Here is a 21,730-nt window from a genome sequence, read left to right as displayed (position 1 = left end):
GCACTGCTAATTAGGTGGTGCCTCTGAAGGGGGACAGGCTTTAAAAAAATAAGGCCTCTCCCGAGATCGAGTGCGTCAATTCAAAAGTATATTAGTCTAAGATCAGTTCGATTCTGTCCTTCTAATAAGGTAGTAATGTAGTTCGATTTCGCTCTTCTGATAGGATAGTTGAGTTCGATTCGGCTCCTCTAGGAATATAGTATAAACCCACGCTCCTTTATGGCGTGCCAGTTAATAACTAAATAAGTACAAATTATCAATTGAATATTAAAAAATAAGTTCCTAAATAAATAATCCTTTTTATATAAAGTTAAAAATTAGATGTATAAACCCTGAAATGTTTTAAATGATAAAAACCGTGTTATAACAAAATAAATAAATAAACAGATTTTAATATTTTCTTTAAGACTTTAATTCACATTGTATACATTTCCAAAAAAAAACTATAAACATTTAATAACCACCCTATGGTACGTGCACTAACAAGTGAGCTAGCCAGATTTGTGTCGTGCTATTAAGGGTGTGTTAGTAGGTTAAAAAAATTAAATATAGGTAAATATTTATAAAATTCACAATATTATTTAGATGTTTCAAGATTCTGAATTGGATATTAATTTTTAATTACCTATTGAATCAAATAAAAGATTTCACAACTCATAATTGAAAAGAATTTAAAAATAATTCTTGAAATTATTTTATTGGGAGGTTAAAAAATAAAATATAATTTTTAGGGAAAAGTATGTATACTTAGTACTGGCAGCTCTTAAAAGCCGCCATATTTATTAAGTGATAGAGGTGTTTACGCACGGAGTGTTGGGATACGTCGTGTTGTGCATTTATTTACAAATAACATCGTAAACTATCCTTCAATTTTCATTGGCTTTAAGATGAATGCAGCTAAAATTTGAGAAATATTTTTACATGTCTACGGGCCAAATATAATGCATACGGGAAATAAAAACAAAAAATGCATTATGGTACTACATCTACAACATGTTTTGCTATTTTTGGCTTTCATGAAATTCCGTGTTTATTGAGATTGTAATCTACGATTGAACACTGTAATTGTGTGTGAATCAGTGATTAGACAGCAAAAATCAGTGATCGAAATAACAAAATATGTACATAATATACAGTATCTGGTGATTGAATAAACGTAATGTGACAGTTCGGAATAGTGATCTATTTAAAGAAAATACTGCACTTATTTATAGATGCCAAGACTGGAGGATGGTCTTGTTTAAATACTCTCTAATATTCGTTTCTACATAATCCTATGGTTTATCTATACACCCAAGATGACTTTATCAATAATATTTACGTTTTGTGCAACATGCCTCATTTTATTCGGCACAGGTGAGGGGTTATCCGTAGTTTATTCGATAATTTGATTTTATCAAGTCCATGTTTTCCTGAAGATGTATAGCAAATTATTCTCGTCTGCCGACTGATTCTTAAAATATAACAAACCTTACTTTGTTCACTGTATTCACTGAAATCTGGTTAATGTAATGTAAAATGTCAATGAATAATCCAGTTGCAATGATGGCATTCGATTTTTCATTCTCATAATAATTAACATCCAAGCATTCAGGATTTGGTAAAATTACCATTTTTGGGTTACAGGAGGTTGTATTAGATTTTAGTTTCCTTTTAGGTCTCATGGTTTTTAGGATCATGACTACAAAAACGATATGGAGGTATTTTTAGGTACCTTATTAATTCATAAGAATTCACAGAAATATTAACATTGTTTATTGAAGAATATTTAAAATTTATTTTTCTGTAATATTTTTTCAGGTTCTGCTAAATCGGCTAAATCATAATTATTGTAGACATAAATATGTTATTCTAAAATCAGATGACATAATCAGTTGTTATAAGTACCCTATTTACTTGTAGATGGATTTACTGCTGACAGTGTGTATTATTGTAGCCATAACAAGAAAATGCACATGTTAACACGATTGCATGCATGCAGTGACGTCCCTAGATAAAATGCCGCCCCATTTTTATACAGTATTTTTATCATCCTTTCATGAGTCCAATATCTAAGAAATGTTTTGTATGGATACATTATTAACAAAATATCAGACTGTAATTATTCGCAAATCTGCACGTGTTGTTTCTAGTCACCAAGGATGTCGAAGGGCAACGGAAGTAAACTAGATATCGCGAACTCGACAAAACCAGTGAGCTGAATTTTTTTAATGAAAGGTGTTTTCGTTATAAGTGTAGGTAGCTATTTCTATGTATCCCAAATGATTCTCCTCGATTTGCCGCCCTTCGAGTAACGGGACATCACTGCATGCATGGATCGAAAAATTCAGCTGCTTCTGAATTTTCACGCGATAGTTGGAAGTTGTGAGATATCTGCGCGTGCACAGTAGAACGATAGTGGCGAACCTGCCGGAAAACACAAAAAACACCGCGCAAAGCACTTTTCACGTTTACCTATTTTCACAACTAGTCAAATACCACCATAAAATGACAACAATGTGTCTCGCTTACACTTAAATAATGAGATTAGCGAGACAGTCAGCTGTTTTACGTTATTATTGCGATAGTTGAATTTACACACTATTTGGGACAGTAAATCCAAGCACGTGTACAGGCGTAAAATTATTATTGTCAATATTTGTGTGGTGCGTAAGGACATACATGGTGTCAGTGAGGAAGACCCGATACTAAGTACTTATTTAACGTTTACCTTTACCGTTTTCCAATCATACGTAATACCTACAAGTCACTTGCAACATATAGTGCGAAGAGATTTATTTCTTTTGTAAGTAATGAAGTTACATTAAATATAGGTACTTACTATGAAATTATTGGGCCTGTAATTGTAACTAATATTTATACGAACATAGTAAAATGATGCACTGTGCATTTGAGAAATAAGTAAGTTCTGTTTCTATACGTAGACAATCTTCAAAATAAACTCAACATAACCAATTGAATATTTTAATTATAAACAACTTCATCTTCTATCGAAGGTCAAATCAAATTCCAGAATTTCCTTTGACCAAGAGAATGTCCTACCTAAGCTTGCATTATGAGTTAAAGTAAATCATACTTCTCATTGCATATTATAGCAAAACCGGTTTCATCTTTATGGTAAATTCTGAATTGGTAAATTTTTAAAATCAAGCCGACTATCGTTGAACAAATATCCTCTTGGAAATATACACTGCGGGTATATTATAATAATCATTTACTTCAATCTAACATGAAGTCTTCGTCACTGATAGTGGATGTGTGTTTCGTATCGAGGTAAAGGTCGTACAAATAGTCCTGAATCATCGGTTATGCTCGGTAATTGGGGGCGGGTATGGGTTCAGTTGGGTACCTTGTCCTTCTTTGCACCCTGCTTATTCGACCATCCTTCAAATACCTAACGTAGATGACGATTCAGGACTAATTGTATGAGTTCTACTTTTAAAACAAATATAAATACATGAATCTGCTAAACATATTTCTGCCACAAGTTTTGCAAATTGATTTATTATTATTCCATTTGTAAGTAATAAAATTGTAACACGAGTAACTAACGATATTTATAAATAATAGGTATAAAATTAATTATTGTTCAGATAATTCCAATTAAAATTTGTATTTAACCACTGCTGTAAGAAATAAGAAAGATTTCTGAAGTTTTTATTAATTCTATTCTATTATAAGATTGGTACAAGTACTTATTCCTTTTTTAATGATTCATCAGCCCTAATATATTGCAATGCATTACTATATACCGGTGGCGAAGGGTGGAGGTAGTCTGTTAAGATCCGACATATAGTGCACACTAAACTTTGTCAGTCAAACGTATTCACCACTGATACCAGCTGTAATCCTTTAATTTTCAGTGTTTCCCAAACTTACTGAACATAGGCAAGTTCGAGACCTTTTTAGTTACTAAATTATCTTTATTAGTGTCGTGCAACAAATAGAGAATTATGGTACATAGTTTTACGATTAACATAAATCATATCTTGTAAATTTCGTTAATTCCATTTTGGTAGAAAATTTAATTTTTATTAAATATTTTCTGTGTAACATTCTTCAACCCATAACATATTTAATAATTTTAAAAATCAATCCACAAAAATCTTCTATTTTGAGTCCATATAACAAAAAAATTTGTAAACTCATAATTAAGTATGCACTAGGAATTGTTTAGAGAGCTTGTTCTTTTTGCATTCTTTAAATTTCTAAATTCTATTGAATACTAGACGGTTTTGAATATCTCCTGCAAATAAGTTTTGTTTTGTGAGATTTACATGGTAGAATGAAGATATTGTAAAATCCAATCGATATGATGATGATATTGTTTACTGATAGCTCCTTCGCCCTGCGGAGCGGCCGTTCCCCAAGGTGCGGATGCGCAGTCGACAGTGGAAGGGGGTACGGGAAGCGGCGGATTGGAGACTCGTTTCTGCGAATTCTACAACGAGACAGCGTGCTCGGCCAATGCCAAGAATTGCCAAGGGCAGGAGGAGTGCGAGGCGCGGGAGGCAGACAAGCGTAACCACTGCTTCGTGTTGTGGCACACGGACAACGCGACGGGCGCCAGCACCATCCGACTGAAGGGCTGCTTCATGGATAGCAAGGAATGCTATGACCGTGGAGCCTGCGTGGAGGAGGCGCACCGCCCCAAAAAGGACCTCATGTTCTGCTGCTGCGAGGGGGACATGTGCAACCAGAATTTCACCTGGATTCCCTCGCCCACCCAAGCGCCTGCCATCAAAATCGGTGTGCAGCCTGAAACTGAGGTTTGTTATTCATTTCACCATTCAGATATTAGTAATTCAACATCATTAATTACCATGTATGTCAGCGTCGCCCACGACAGCCTTGTAAAGCTTATAAAGTTGTGGTTTGCGGGTTCGAATCCCATGTCTGACAAATTCACATGTTTTTTTGTATCCAGAGCTTTTGGACCTATGATGGGCATGTGGCTAACATCCATTTCTCATACCTCTTTGGGAGATGGCAAAGATCTTCAGATTATAGAGCCAATGAAAACAAAAATGTTTGTCATTATCATCGGGAGGTTTGTATCGGTAAACTGCCGGACGAAGGCCTCTCCGAGGTTATAATCTCTAGAAAAAAAATATGACACAGCAGGATTCGAGCCCATGTGCCTGATCACTAAGCTATGTGTGTCTTATCTAATTGCGACCAATGACATATTAAATGGACGACTCACTTCATACCCGGCGCGCACGAGAAATTGTGCATGAAAGTCATTCATAGATGTATAGGTAGATGTCACGTGACCATTGACGTATCCGTTTCCATTATGCGATACAAGCTTCGAGAATTTATAGTAATATAACCTTTATTGTAATGGCGTATTAGTGTCATGACTCATTGCGTTAGAAACAGATTTTCGGTTACTTATGACTTCTCGGAGATTAGACGCCAGTGAGCTCAGCGAATCACAGGCGACTGACTGTCCAATGGTTCCTGTCATTCAATTGCATTGAATAAACATTCGTCAATAACCTAAAATGGCATTTTATAAATAATAAATAATACTAACACATGCAAAGTGGTATCCCATCTTTCTTGGAGTGTTTAGTAGATTTTTTTACAATTTTTAACTAGGCACATTGGCATTTTGTAACACAATAATAACGGTGGAGTCGAAACCTGACAGTCAGAAATTTTGTATGGGCAGACCCAGCGGTGTCGCCAGACCGCTTGCAAGCAGAATGTTCATTTGAGTGTAGGATACCGATATTAAAATATGAATTTCGCCATCCGGCAGACCCGACACAAAGTGAGTGTCATTTTATTTTCTAGATGCTTCGTCCATATTAATGTCATTGATTGCGACGAAGTTAACTAGTGTTTTTACAATTCCCACATAAGCGCTTTCTTTTGTTGTTGTATTGGCAGTTGGCTTTTGTATTTTAAATCAAAGTATTAATAATTATTACCTTAATTACTAACTGGTGTCAGGATCTCTCCAAATTTTTATTATACTGTACTTGCACATGCTAATAATTTAATAAACTATTTTTTTTATTCAACGAATAATTAACATTCTTTATTGAACATACATAATTTGAAAACACCTCAAAGAAATATAATATAACCACTAGAAAAGATAAAGAGCTGTTTAACACAGGTGTCTCGAGAGGCTGCATTTACACATAAATGAATGGGCGCATTCAGACGGAGACACGTGTGTCGCATTCATTTATATATTGTATATGCAGTGACTAAAGATACCGGTTTCCAGACACCAATGTCTCGTGTGAAACGCTCTAACACAAGCAATCTCTACATAATGGTTTTTAACATTCTTTTAAATGAGGTCAGGTTCTCAAATGATCCATTACTACTATATCAAGAAAAATATCTTTATTGTAATTAATATTACATACATAGCTATGAAAATAATAACAACACTTTGTATGACATCTCCATGGGATATAATTCACTGTTAGGAATAAAATGCTTATAACATTTTGTACAAAACAGTTACATGTTTGAATCATGGGTATATATATTACATGGTGATGTGAAAACTGCGTGTGACACAATTAATTAATTAAAATAGGTGGCAATTTACAAAGTATTGCTGTACGCCGTTCTGGCGGTGACAGTGGTGACTGCAAGCGCTCTCTCCCTCTGCTTCCTGTACCGTCGCAAGAAGACGAACTTCTTCAACGAGTTGCCCACAGCGGAGCCTTCTTGTCCTCCCTCCCCTGAGGGGCTAGAGGAAGGGGGCAGTCTACCCATAGTCCTGCGGGAGGTGCGGGCGCGCGGCCGTTTCGGGGCGGTGTGGCGCGCCCACCTCAACCAGCAGGAGGTAGCCGTGAAGATCTTCCCCGTCCAGGATAAACAGTCGTGGCTGGCTGAGCAGGAGATCTTCAAGCTGCCGCGGATGAACCATGCCGACATCCTGCAGTATATCGGCGTTGAGAAGCGCGGGGACAACCTGCAGGCTGAGTACTGGCTGATCACCGCTTACCATGAGAAGGTTTGGAAAATCATTAAATTTTCCTTTTCTTTTAAGTCTTATGAAATTTAAATATTTAAACACGCATTTCTGCAACATTTCTAATTTGGTTGATTTGGTATCGGTAGCAAGAACAAAATTAATTAACCACCTATAAATTGGTGGATTCAAATTTAAACATTTTCGGCATTGACGCATTTGTTCATACAAATATCTCGGCAATATCTACACAGATGTTCTGCTGAATCTATAAACTTTTCTCATGTGTGATTAAATATCACTCAATTCAATATTGATATACCGTTTGACCTCTTCTTTCATTTTCATCTCTACCCCAATTATTTCAGGATACAGGAAACATTTTCATCCATATGGTCGTACTATGCCATTTAAAGATTAGTTTCAGTAAAATTGTGATGAAATTTGATTGAAATGCTTCCGGTTTAAAAAAAAAAATACTTTTGGTTCAGCAGCTTGTCTCATTTATTGAGTATGGTCTGTTTCTCTTCTCTGTCATTCCCTCGTGACTGAGACCACCTTGGAATATTGTCATCTTTTGAGCAACCAAGACTTTCCACCCCATCGATCGTCTGCTTCTCTCAGGGCAGAGTGAAGGCTGCCCCTAGTAAACTCCTTCACTCGGTCGCTCCAGCACGCCGACACTCTTCCTCTGCTTTATCTTTCCTGGAGGCTACCCAAAACAGCCAGTTTCTTCAGGTTGTCCGGTCCGCGCAAAAAAATATCTTTGGAAAACTGCAAAATGTGTCTCAAGACATAATATTGTCGAGAGCCAGAGAGCAAGTATCAAATACCATAAACAAAAACCACGCAATAAAAAAATCTATAAACATATAAAACAACACTCTTCAAAGTATGGATCGAAGTGCCAGACCGTAACAATAAAGAATGAGGAAGCTGCTGGACATCTCTGAAAAAGGAAGATATGAGAAGAGACAAGGAGAGAAAGAATGTTACACGTGGTAAGGAAGGTACAACCATGGACACAGTGGTAAAATGCCACAATTTTATTATTAATTAATTATTAGATACATAAAAAACGAATGTTTATCGCTGAATGACTGCGTCTTTCGTGTTTATTTGCTAATGCGAAGAGTATTATAAACATCATGCCAGATAGTACAACAGAATCTGTAGATGTAAAAAGTGCTACTGAAGCTAACCATTCGGGAATATTCCTAGGAATGAAACAACATGACACCAATTGTTTATTAGACTAACCGAAATCAGGGTCCATGACTCGACACCGTACAATGTTATCATACCGTATTTTTTTCTGAATTTATTGTCATATTTTACCCAAAACTGCCATTCTGCTAATGGTGACTTTTTTAATTGGAGACAAGATGAAGGCTATCTCCATACAATAAAGTTTTATTTGAACATCCTTGTGTCTAACCTAAATAGTCATGTTAAAATACTTTGTGCCTGTGATCATATCCATTTAGGCATGCTTTGCATAACAATTTACAGAGCCAAATGTGCAGACAGTGTTAGCATCAGACAATTGATGCGTTTTATTTTATGGATACCATAATGTTGTTTCAATTATGATTTCAATTTACTTTGCCCATAAATTGTGACATATCTTTGCACTATAACATCGAAGGAGATATATTAGATTGTTTAAGTAAAAATAGCTTAGGTATTACAAAAAGATATATGATGCGTAATGCCTTCAATCCAAATTGATTGAATCAAATAAAGCAGTGTACTGACTGACTGATAAAAGTTTTTTGCAACGGTCAACTTCAGAGGTCAAAACAAAACTAATGGGACGCAGCCTATATATTTATTAAATTAGTTAGAGAAGATCTACAGTTGATTGCCAGGCATTCAGCTAGATCTTGCATGCAGTGCAGCGTAGATTACTTCTCAATTGAATGCGTTTGGCCACTAAAAGCCATGATTTGATTTTGTTTAAACTTAAGGCGTCCGTCCATTGCACCCTAATAGATCCATAATCTCACACCGTAATATAATAATGTACATAATCATAAATGGCTGGTTAAATATTGATTTTTGTGTACTAATTCCAAACTAACCTGACTCATTTCCGCATTTTATATGTATTTTTAAAAAAATCAAAAATTTAATTTTTATAATAAATCAATTAATAAAAATAATTGCAATAAAGTTTTTGTGTTGGTTGAATATATTAATTTTATGTTTGAACAAGCAACCTGATGGATCAAAAAAACTATCCCTCCCTAAAAAGTGGAGTATACACTTAATATGTTTAATTAATCAAATTTGATGTGTTTTGATTTATTTATGAACAAAGGTATTTCTCACAAGTATTTGAAGGTTAATGTTTATTTATACTGAGGCATTTAAATGTGAATGGCGTATTGCAATGGTTGAATAATTTGACAGGGTTCCCTGTGCGACTATCTGAAAGCGAACACGATGACATGGGTGGAGGCGTGGCGAGTGGCGCACACCATGTCGCGCGGTCTTACGCACCTGCACGACGAGGTGGCTGCATCGCGAGGCGGGGCACGTAAGCCTGCGCTCGCCCACAGGGACTTCAAGAGCAAGAATGTCCTTCTCAAGATGGACATGTCAGTCTGCATTGCCGATTTTGGCCTGGCGCTCGTCTTCCAGCCGGGGAAACCGTGCGGAGATACTCACGGACAAGTAACATATATTTTCTTTTTTTGTCTATTTTAAAATGTTATTTATTATATAACAAAGTAATGAACAAGTATTTTTGAAATGACTGTTTTTATCTTGATTCCGTTAAATGCGATGTCAGCATGTTAACTTAAACTTTAAATATTATTTTATCTACTGTGATAACACAAGAGTTCATTTTGATCGTGTATGCATTTATGACTCGATCCGATGGCCTGTTTTAATCTGTGTTCAATAATAATTTTCTGTTTATCGAAGTGTTTTGATAATGCCATTCATCCAATAATAAGACTGATAACTTCTCCAATTTATTATTACATTACATATTTGACACCCATGACAGCCGAGCGGATCGTGAGTCTCGGTTTCGAATCTCGGGTCTGACGACAAAAAATCACATATTGTTTTTCAATGTGTGTTTGGACCCAGAGTATGGAGATATTAGGTTAAACGAGTGGCTGACGTCCATTTCTCGTAAAAACAATCCGATAATACAACCTCCACCCTGTGGAGGCTCGTATGATATTCTTGGATCAGACGTCGTGATGATTTAAAAAAAAATGATAGTTTATGACCGGTGGAATGTATACTCCCGCCATAGAGAAGTCATATTTTATTCTTGTGAAAGTTTTTACACGTCCAACTGAGAATGGAAATCCATAATAGCTGATTCAAAAATGAAAAAACATAAAACTCCCACATTTGGCCTCAAACAACGGACGTTTTTGTTTACAACCGGGCACGTTTCCAATTGCACCATTAAATGCGAAAATTATTGAGAACACCTAGTACACATAACGACTTGAAACAAATAATTTTACTTCAAGTCGTGTGTTTGTATTATTATATTATTGGTATTTCGGTATTTCCAATTGAATACCAGTATTCGTGAAAAATATAAAAAACGGAAACCAATAAACATAGATATAAAAATCTCTTTAAAATATTAAAATATTTTATAGCAAAAATATCTAAATAAGTACCTACATATCGTCGGTGTTTTGTAAAAAGGGCGAATCAACCATTTTGGCGAAATCTAGATTTTAATGAAAATACAATATGTAGGTACCCCACTAGCTTTGTTGTGTAAAAACGGCAAATTTGTATCTCCACAGGAAAGTACTTAAAAAATGATAATCGACTAAAATTAAATTAATTAAAAATACGAATAAAAAGCGAATGTGACATATTAGGCCTTTTAAAATATTATATAATAATGCCTATTATAATGACAATATTCTTTCTAAGCTTTATTATAAACATGTTAGATATTTTTAATCAACCACAGGCTTAGGCCGGAAAAACTTGTAGGTCAATTTTGAATATATTATTTTAATTTGCCTTTTCGTTGTATACTGAAAAGACGTATTGCAAATTGACTTTTTATACATTATAGAATAAGTGCTAGAAATTGTTATAGGTAGGTACCTACTTACCCTTCAAAAAATGTCCATTTTTCATAACGCCAACCCATCGTTAAGGGCGGACGTGCTCAGCGTGGGTCAAAATGTAGCTTTTTTCTATTTTCAAAGCATGATCCTGGACATACCTTAAACGTTGTTGATAATCTATTTGTATAATTTTGAAGCCTTATTATCCTTTATATTTATTTTAAACATTTGATGACTGCATAAAGTATTTTTATTACATAAAATAGTATTCTTTTAAACCTCTCGCTCTAATGTTTTAGTCATATTTCATTTTAAAAAAACCGTTTAAAAAAAAAAGATTTTTTTTTCGGTTAGGTATATGTTCAAACACGCGCGTTAACATGGTCTTACTCCCTAATTCAATTTTAGTTTGTCAATTTATGGCTACGGTCGTATGTTGTAGCTTAACCACTGGGGGATGACAAAAGAAATGGCGTATTTCAAAAAAACACTACCTTATTCTTAGGTCAATAATTATTATAAAGCAATCATTATTCATAGGATGTTTATCACACTTGAATGGTCAAAGACATAGCTTATAATTAGTATCTTTAGAATTATCTTCAAATGTGTTAATCTTGCCGATTTTTTGAATAATAAAATGCCTAATTCTTGTCAAATTTGGGATCACAGATATTATCAATATAATTTTTTATCGTAAATATTTTACTAAAATTATCTCGTCATAAATTATACTAATGGTTTTATAAATGCGTTTAAAAATTAATAAATGTAAAAAATCTTAACACCACTGCACAGTTATGTACCGAAAAATGACTATATTCTAAAACATTAGAGCGAGAGGTTTAAAAGAATACTATTTTATGTAATAAAAATACTTTATGCAGTCATCAAATGATTAAAATAAATATAAAGGATAATAAGGCTTCAAAATTATATAAATAGATTATCTACAACGTTAAAGGTATGTCCAGGATCATGCTTTGAAAATAGAACAAAAGCTCCATTTTGACCTACGCTGAGCATGTCCCCCCCTTAACCGAAATTGCACACAACACGTTATAATTTTTTGTAAATTAAGTCCACTTTTCTTTCTTTGCTTTTTGAAAAATCATCAATCACACGATTATAAAAATTGTCTATTTTTCCCACAAATTTTTTTCTATACTGAGCATTGCAAGAGCGGTCAGTCTATCTTGGCCCATCGTATTGCGTAGAAAGGTTTTTATTCTTTTGATATTGGAAAAACATCTTTCACTTTCAACAGCGTCATTGGTATGACGCAAAATAAATTGGAGAACTTTGATCGACTCGGAAAATGTAAATGTGAAATTATTACTGAGTAAAAAATGTAGAAGAGAAACTGCACTATTAGCGCCATGTAAATCATCTCATTGATAAAACACCAATAATTCATTTTTTAACTTGGTTTTGTTTATTTCTTCTAACTGTTTTACCAAATTTACTTGACTTGTGGGAAAATTATTTTTAAAATCAGTGTAATTTTCTTTATTGAACAAATCGGATATAATGAGATGATCGTTGGATGCGAATCGTGCTTCCATTTCCACTATAATTGTATCACAGACTTCAATTGCTACTGCGTGCGTACTAACTGCTTCACAAAAATGTTATAAATCACTAAAAACCAAACGTTGTGTGTATATACAATAACTGCACCAAAAACTATTTACATATTATGTACGCACGCAGTAGCAATTGAAGTCTGTGATACAATTATAGTGGAAATGGAAGCACGATTCGCATCCAACGATCATCTCATTTATGATTATCGTATTATGATTAAAATAACCAAAGACATTCGTCAAAACCTGTCAACGTATCCGAACCGCATACACAATTGCCGTCTTGAGACCAATTATCCAGTCAACGTTATCATTCTGTTTTATTTATTTAGGTGAAAAAATCTTTTGTCTCACACTCGGGCATTGCCGATATCACTGTAATTCACGCACCGTTGCAAGCTTAGATGTCGAATTTTGTGTTATATCGGTCTCTGTCTTATGTATGAGAAATGAGAGAGAAAATTTTATAAAAATATTCAATTTGGGTCAAGTTTCAAATTGCCGGCAAACACAATATTTTTGTTCGGGGAATTATCGCCCAAACAAAATAAAACCCAATAGACAGGGTCGACACAATATCGCGCACACTATAATTTCAAATCCACCGATTATTATTAATATTATTATATATGACATTGCACATATTATTAATATTATTATGTCGATTGTAAGGTATTTATTTTGGGAGGTCAATGACCGAATGACCTAAGGAGCGGGCCGCCACTGTCCACAGGTAATAAACAAATAAATGTCAAAAGTTAAAAATCCTCCTCCTGTAAAATAGCATTTTGGTTAATTCGCCCTTTTTACAAAACACCGACGATATATTATGTAACTTTTAAAATAGGTAAAGGTAACATAATATAGTAGAGATGCTGATGTTTACAAATACCTATATAGTATAAAGTTGAACCATTGACACTTTCTTCGAATGATCTTTCAATAAATCTATTTTATGAAGTGTTCTTGGATGTGTATGCGCCCCACTGCTAATTCCACCTAATGTTTTATTACCCTTTTTACACAATACAGCTACTTCTTTACTTTTATCCCATATAAAGTAAAACCAAACACAATATTCCTCACTTTTTTATTAAAAAAAATATATATTTCTCTATTATTCTATAAGCTACTATTCAGTAGATAAACATCAAACAATTAGGCACAGGAAAGTCCATTATAGTAGACTTACTATTTCTATATAGGGCCGAGGTTTCTAATGATTATACAAACGGACAGTAGGTATTTAAGCGCAATTTCAGATACATCTAAAAATATACCTGACAACTTATAAGACCCGGCGAAAATATTTGGATAAATTTTCAATCAGGGAAGTAGGTACCTACCTATATTGTAATAATGTATTTTGCAAATTTGCACGTGTTCTTACTGGTCACCAAGGTCGAAGGCCAACGGAAATAAACCAGACAGGCATAACTCGACAAAAAATTACACTAACGTAATACCTTGTATATTAATTAATACATTTTATATCCACTTTCAATACCGAATATATCGGTATTGTCTGATTTTTAAATCCGGTATTTCGGTATTGAAAAATACTGAGATACCGGTTTTGAAATACCGGTATTGTAATCCCTAGTCGTGTGTACTCTTTATTTATTATTTATCTTGTGACATGATATTATATGTAACAGAAGGAGGTAGAAAAAGCCCAGATATATCATATTATGTCATAATGAACATCTTTTTTAGGTTGGCACCCGCCGGTACATGGCACCGGAGGTGTTGGAAGGTGCCATCAACTTCACCCGCGACGCCTTTCTTCGGATTGATATGTATGCGTGTGGTCTTGTTTTATGGGAAATCGCATCCAGGTAAATCTAACAACTTCAATAGGATATTGATTTCATTACAACGATTGATTATAGGACTAAATTTGCCATCTTTTAATAATACAATTGAAATTTTCCCTTCTTTTGTTACACATTCACTGCTGACCAGATAATTACTAATAAATTACCACGTTTAAATATCAAGTTAATTATATCTAATGTCCAACTAATGCAAACGCGCTAGTCGCGTTGTCAGCACTAAATGAGTTCATTACAAATTCCAAAAGTCTCCTCACAGATTTTTGCTTTGTATTAACACATTTTGAGCGGGAAGGGTATTTCTACCCGCGCGCCGTATCGGTGCTTGTCGGCGGGACGGGTAGAAATACCCTTTACGCCGGCTCCACTTGAAGTGCGGGAAAGGTATTTCTACCCGATTATTGCATACGAATATTTTATGTCAACGGCGTGAAAATGTTTCAAACTACACACACATCTACAAAAAAAAATAATATACCGTCGTTTCATTTACTTACGCACATACTCTTGCGCAGCCCATATGAGAGCTTGTGCGTGATAAAGAAATTTGTTTAGAGTCGATAAATCGGCGAACTATATTTCTGTAGACGATAAGATGGCTAAAACTATATCTGTCTTCTTTTCACACTTTATTTTTTATTTTTTGATGGGTGAGCAGGAAGACAACATTTTGTGAAATATCGATGTATTTTTTAAACATGGTTTGTTCGCTGTACTGTGAATGCGATTATATGAATATTTTTATGATGTGTGATAAATACATATGTCTCTTTCTCAACTATAATAATATCCTTTGTGAGCGAGTGAAAAGAGGACAATTCGTGATCGACGGAATGCATTCTTCGCACTTGTTGTAATATTGTGCGGTAAGATAACGCTGGTATGCGAGCGGAGCAATAAATTATTACATGAGTGGAAACCAATGTTATTTAGATGTCTGTAATCTACTACGATCTATATTGAATATCATAATTTAATTTTCAAATACGGCGCTATAGAACGGGTATGTTTTTACAAGTGAAATATATTTAAGTAATCGATATTTTATTTAATCTTTCAAAAATGGCTTCAGACAATTATGAAAGCGATAACGAAATATTCGACGATACATTGTCTGCCTATTCTGGCGAAGATTTACCTGAATTAGGCAGCGACAGTGATAGCGATAACGATAGTGACTACACATTTGGAAACCGCTATGTGTTATAGAATATAATAAATATATGAAAGGGGTTGACCGTGAGGATCAGTATCTCTCTTACTACTCGATCATGCGAAGAACAAAAAAATGGAAAAAGATAGTTGTCATATTGTGTTTGTTAAATTGTCCATTTTTTAATTCTTTTAAAGTTTATAAGGTATTAAATCCGACCAAAAGACTAACTAAGAAAAAAAAGATTACAAACAGTTTTTGCGTAGTATAAGGAAATTTTGGACAGCCGACCATATCGTCGAAACCTACGCAATTTTGGAAGAAGCAGGACCATCTCATCACGATTACCGAGAAGAGTGGTTAAAAGTGATCATCCTGGGAGGTTATCACTTGATATGAAGAAGCATCGAATGATAAAAATTGTTACCGGTGGTAAAAAAAATACCCACAAAGACAGTGTCGAGTGTGTTCGGTGCACAAAAAGAAAAGTTTGACTAGTTATATGTGTACATTTTGTGACGTCCCCCTACACGGGGGTGAGTGTTTTCATAAATATCATACTTTATCCAAATATTAGAATAATAATTTTTGTGCGGGAATTTATTTATAGTGAGTGGAATATTTTTTACGAAACCTTCCTGTAAATATGTGATTAGCACCATGTACTTACGTTATTTTAAACAATTTGTTCTAAAAAGAAACACAGCACTGGGGAGCAATATATGAGTGTGAATTCGAAATTTCGTTAAAAAATAACTGATAGTTTGGAAGATAGAGCGATTTTTGTAAAATTCGATTTTATTTCAATTTCTTTGATTTGATTCATAAAGACGTGTCATTGTGTTTTGTCCAATTCAATTATTTTTGAAGAAATGTTAATTAATTTATCATCAAATTTTTAATATCTAAGGAGAGGAAGTTGTGGCTCCTAAGAATAAGGAATCATATTATGGCATTTAATATATTGTCCTTATTTTAGCTGTACTGTCTACGGTTGTTAGTCATTACTCCACACCTTCTCAGGGGAGGTGAACTCGCGGACTAAGGAAATGACTTTCACTTCTTTAGATTCTTCGATTTAGATAGACGTCAATGTGTTATTTTACACTAAATGATTTGGACAATAACTGGAAGTAGTCTAGTTGAATTCAGAGCCATAATAAAATATATATCTCTACTATGGGGAATTTAAGCAGAATTATGTATTGTTACCTTCCTGATCGAGTACTCCTTAAAGAGGGAGGAGGACCGATGGGCGATTCTTCTCTTCTGACAGGGCATGCAATTAGGAGAGACATTAAAAAGAAATGAATTATTATGTAATAACACAGAAAGTGGCTGCACAGCACCCTTTTATTTGAACTTAATTATATTATTTTCAAAAAAGCAAGTTAAACCACAAACACAATCTTCGTCCATGTCCGCCCCTTGGTTGTTGCATACGGAAACTGGATACGGAGATGTTATTATTTTTCGATCTTTCCAGGTCTCAAGCGTGGGGTACTCCTGGAGAGTACATGTTACCTCTGGAAGAGGAGGTCGGGGCTCATCCGTCCCTTGAAGAAATGCAAGAGGCTGTCGTACACAACAAAACCAGACCCAAGATTCCAGAACTTTGGCGTAAACATAGTGTAAGGAATTTACTTTTCTCTTACTATGTTAACAAACTCGATTTCGTCCGGTGTCGACACATTGTCTCACAATGGAAATGGCTGTTTTGGCAATATAATATTTAAAGATTTATAAACGTTTCTTTTTAAAAACTGGCTATTTGTTTTGTGGATGATTTTAGTATGAGTAAAATATTTATGAACCTGTGTAACATGACATCACAGAACAGGAAAGATTAAACAAAATTTATATGCTGATTATGTATTACAATGATATACAGTCATAATTTGGAAACACTTTGCAAAATTGAAACATTTTTGTAAAATTTTAGGGCCTGGCAGTGATGTGTGACACAATGGAAGAATGCTGGGATCACGACGCGGAAGCCAGACTGTCCGCGTCGTGCGTAATGGAGCGGATCGGAGCACTCACCCGCCTCCCCAGACGCTCCCTCCCCCAGCACCTGCCACTCCTCATCGAGAACGCCCTCCCTCTCACTCCGATTTCGGCCCCTGGCATTCTTGCCACCTCCAATATCAACTGTAACCGGGACGAGTAGCATCCGAGCATCCCCGCCGTCGCGCAGATTCACCCTCATCCCCCCGGGACCCCGTTGCCCTTCGAGATGTGGGTCTTCAAGCGATCGCAGGGAAACTCCTAAACGGTTTGGTGTCATATGGATATATTTGTGGTACTGCTGTTTACGAAACGCTGAATTTATTTATCGTCTGACACTTGTAGATAACTTAAAAACAAAACCCCAAATTGACTTAACCGTTCTACTATTTGGTTAGGTTCGGTTTGAATCTTGTCCGTTTAAAACTCAAATATAATTCCTCGGTTATAAAGCCCCGGTGCTTTGTATTAAGTTTTACCTAGTTTTTAATAACAGCAGCATGCACATTGGTAGTGTCTAGTGTCGAAAGAACTCCCAGATAAGGTGTAACAAGTGCTTCAATAAATGATTTCCAATAAAAATAATTTAATACATTATACACAACAAGCCATTTATGGATTAGGGCAATATCATCGAGATTTGATTTTGTCTACGTTCGTTTGTAGAAATAATTGAATGTATAGTGAACAAATAACATATTAGGCATTCTGTGACCCAAATTTTGTATGCTAAATTTGAGGGTGAAGTATTTTTTAAATTCGCAGTTTTGCGCAAAATCATGAATGATGACTACAAAAAAATATATAATATGACGTTTACTACATTTTTAGTAATATTTTGATTCTATTTTTTCATTAGTATCAATCAATTCACTGTTGAATGACAGCCTCTCCAAGCTGATTCCATTTCTCTTGCTCCTGTGCCTTGTCAGACGGTTTCGTGTCTCAATTTATTGCAGTCAACTAATAACTTATGCGAAATTCCATTCAAAACACGACTGCATTTTACCCATGCGACATGATAACAAAATTTGACCTTGGCACAGATATTTTAATCTATTATACTAAAAAAATGCAGTAGATATTCTGTCTAGTTGATTTATGTATTTTGATTGGACTGTATCACAATTATTGAGCCCTTCTCCGGAAAAAGAGCATTTTCATGGTAATGTTATTTTTTGATAAATCAGTTGAAATGATGCTCACTGCATTAAAAAAAAATTAATTGATTTAATTAACTAATTAATTATTTTAAATAAATAATAAATTATTTTAATTAATTTATTGATTTAATGGAACTGGAAGTATTACAGTGGTGACGTGTATCACATTATTTTAGAACTGGCGCATCATTTTTAACTGCTGTAATATCAGAATGAAGATTTCAGGATGAAAGTACTGTTCCGGATGGGGGGGGGGTTCATTTATTGATAGATGCATTTTGATCATCATCAGTCTCACAATATCTTCAAATTTCTACGTTATTTTCTTTTTTTAAATTACATTATCATGCCGAGGGTTTAAGAATGTCCTAAAAAGTGATTTAAAAACTAAATAGTGATTGCTGTAGGATGTTATCGTAAAGTGATGTGTCAAAATATAGGAAAAAGTGTAGGTATTTTATAAACTATTTTTGTGGTTTATACTAAGTAGCATTGTATATATATTTTTTAATTTTAATAATATAATATAAGAACACTATTATTACATATTATTATAAAGTAATACATACATCACATCTGGATACATAAAGTGTAAGTAGATTTATGACATTCCTATAAAGGAATTATATAGATTTAGTGATATGTAATTGCCATTTTTTAAAGATTTATTTTGTTTTATGTATTGATATGAATATAACTGAAAAAATATATGTAAATATTTTACGGCATAATGTTTTGTGTTTTTTGGTGTGGATATATTTATCTATTACATTCTTGCCTCCGACAATCGGTAAATTATCAATAGAGAATCTTTATCATTCAGTTCATGACTCGCAAAACCTTCAGAAACATACATTGTCATCCCGAAAGTCATGAACTGGCTTTTCTTTGTTATGTATTTTCAATGAAGAATACATTTTTAAATCTTGAATAAAAATAGCATATTATTAAAGCAGTGGTGTTCAAACTTATTCATTTCACGGCACCTTAAAAATGTATGTATATTTTTTTAGTTTTTCTAAAAACTTTATCGAGTGATTCAGAAATCAAGTCATGTTCGACATCGTCGGTAAGGGAAGAGGAGTTTAAATTCTGTTGTCGCCTGAAGAAAAACGAATATGTCATGATCATGCACCGACACATTGAATTTAGGTTGTCTGGAATTTTTTATTTTCGATCAGTCAGATTTGAGAATTACTCACTCTGTTTTAAATGGCTGTATTTCCAAAAGTGAGAACGATTGTTTTCACTATAATTTAAATATTTTCAATCATGGACAACCGCGACAATACAGATATGTTCAGTAGATAACTTACTTAACGTAAGGGGTTGGATGCACGCAGTTCCCCTAAGTTTAATTTCATATTTTCATCGAGCTTTGGTGGATTTGTAATAGACTAATATTGTTTTACTTGTATTGTGATGTGTAATTACATAATATATAAAACTGTACTCTAACCTGTCCGTATAGCGCCAAATTATTATTCCATATGCTATATAAATGGTCAACTAAAATATCTGATACAGTTATAAAAAAAATTCGATTGTATAGATACATAATATAAAAGAATAGTCACGAATAATAACAAAATGAGAAATTTATTTATATTATCTATTAATTATGTAGGGTCTAATGCAAGAAATATTAAAAAAAAATTTTTTTTTTGCATGGGTTTTATAATATAATCTATTATAATATGAATCTTTTCTATTATCAATAATTATTACAATACTACTAGGTGTGTATGATTGTGTATCCTGAATGTAAATTTTGATAAATGTTTTATTGTATGTAATCGTTTTTAATTAGAGGTGATGAAAATTCTCATGTAAATTTCTTGCATTGGGGCCTATAAATCTATGGCCTCCAAAACTAATATTAAATGTTTCCCAAGGGCCTTTATAATCAGGTCTCGGCACGAAATTGTGAATTTTAATTGTAGTGTTATTTATTGCTTATATTTCAATTGCGATCCAGTGAACGGTTTGCAGGAAATGTTTATTATTGCGTATTGAAAAAAAAAATGGTAACAATCGATAATCATCGTATGAATTGAAGTGTTAAACATAGCAATCGCCAAATATCACTATGTTCTAAATTCACAATTTCGTGCTGCTGCCTCACTATAGATGGCCTTGAATGTCTCATTGTAAACCGAGAAGTAAAATTTATAGATCTGATAACTATATACGCGCAAAAATAATATCACAAATACGCACAGATTTTAAAATGTATAGTATCTTTTCACTAGAGTTTGTATCTAATTTTCGATGGCATATGTAATCATTAGATTAGAAGCTTTTTCCTGAGCAATAAAAGTGGGCAGCTGTCGTAATCGGCTAAACATTTACGGCGCGTTTACATTTACGTGATCCGCTTTAGGCATACTCACGCGCATATTAAACCTACGATTAAGGAACAGTTGTGATTAATGTAACAAGGTCCTAATAACGTTAATATCCTCTCGTATAGTGCAAATTTGTGGATTGGAAACACATAAATCGGTACAAAAGACTCACGGTATGATTGTTTGTATATAAAAGTCTATGAAAAATGGTATGTAATGACTGCCGGAGAAGTACCTAACATGTCGGTGACGATTTTGATACACAGTTTAAAAAAAAAGTTAACGTACACTATAGGTACAATAAAAATGTTTAGAATGTAGCTACCGTAGCAGCTCATTAATCGGTCGGACAGGGCATTGGTTAAGTTTTATTTAAATAGTTCACGGTTTATATTTATCTTATCTTAAGAATCTAAACCTATTTAAAATTAAGGGACTGACCGCACTTAGCGGAGTTAAAGAAACAGACACATCATTACGTTTCCTCTGCATTTCGCAACAGACGTATTGATGTAGACAACGCTACACCGCTGTGAAACGAAATATCTCAATGCCCCTTGCACACAAATGCAAAGTAATTATACTCTTATGTCTCGTTCATACTTATTTGCCTTGATGGTAT

General features: G+C 34.2%; 1 protein-coding gene across 1 annotated transcript; it reads left to right on the top strand.

Annotated features, from left to right (window-relative positions):
- The first annotated feature begins 761 nt into the window (after positions 1-761).
- Positions 762-18,809, top strand: LOC147073289 (activin receptor type-2B-like). Its single transcript, XM_085945397.1, has 7 exons — positions 762-1,356; positions 4,339-4,769; positions 6,569-6,991; positions 9,365-9,628; positions 14,319-14,440; positions 17,077-17,221; positions 17,533-18,809. The coding sequence occupies exons 1-7, from the start codon at positions 1,299-1,301 to the stop codon at positions 17,758-17,760; spliced, it is 1,671 nt and encodes a 556-aa protein (XP_085801523.1). The 5' UTR covers positions 762-1,298; the 3' UTR covers positions 17,761-18,809.
- The last annotated feature ends 2,921 nt before the right edge of the window (positions 18,810-21,730 follow it).

This window comes from Rhyacophila brunnea, unplaced genomic scaffold (genome assembly GCF_057557595.1).
Source record: "Rhyacophila brunnea isolate RB1 unplaced genomic scaffold, BYU_Rbru_1.0 scaffold_18, whole genome shotgun sequence".
NCBI classification, from domain to species: domain Eukaryota; kingdom Metazoa; phylum Arthropoda; class Insecta; order Trichoptera; family Rhyacophilidae; genus Rhyacophila; species Rhyacophila brunnea.
The sequence above is the reverse complement of the archived record's forward strand: the minus strand, read 5'-3'. Positions and strand labels throughout refer to the sequence as shown.

Excerpts from the sequence above, each read along its gene's own strand:
- LOC147073289 (XM_085945397.1), top strand. The coding sequence starts at position 1,299 with ATGACTTTATCAATAATATTTACGTTTTGTGCAACATGCCTCATTTTA. Across the intron at positions 4,770-6,568 it reads GTGTGCAGCCTGAAACTGAG|GTGGCAATTTACAAAGTATT; the intron begins GTTTGTTATTCA and ends TAATTAAAATAG. Across the intron at positions 14,441-17,076 it reads TTATGGGAAATCGCATCCAG|GTCTCAAGCGTGGGGTACTC; the intron begins GTAAATCTAACA and ends CGATCTTTCCAG.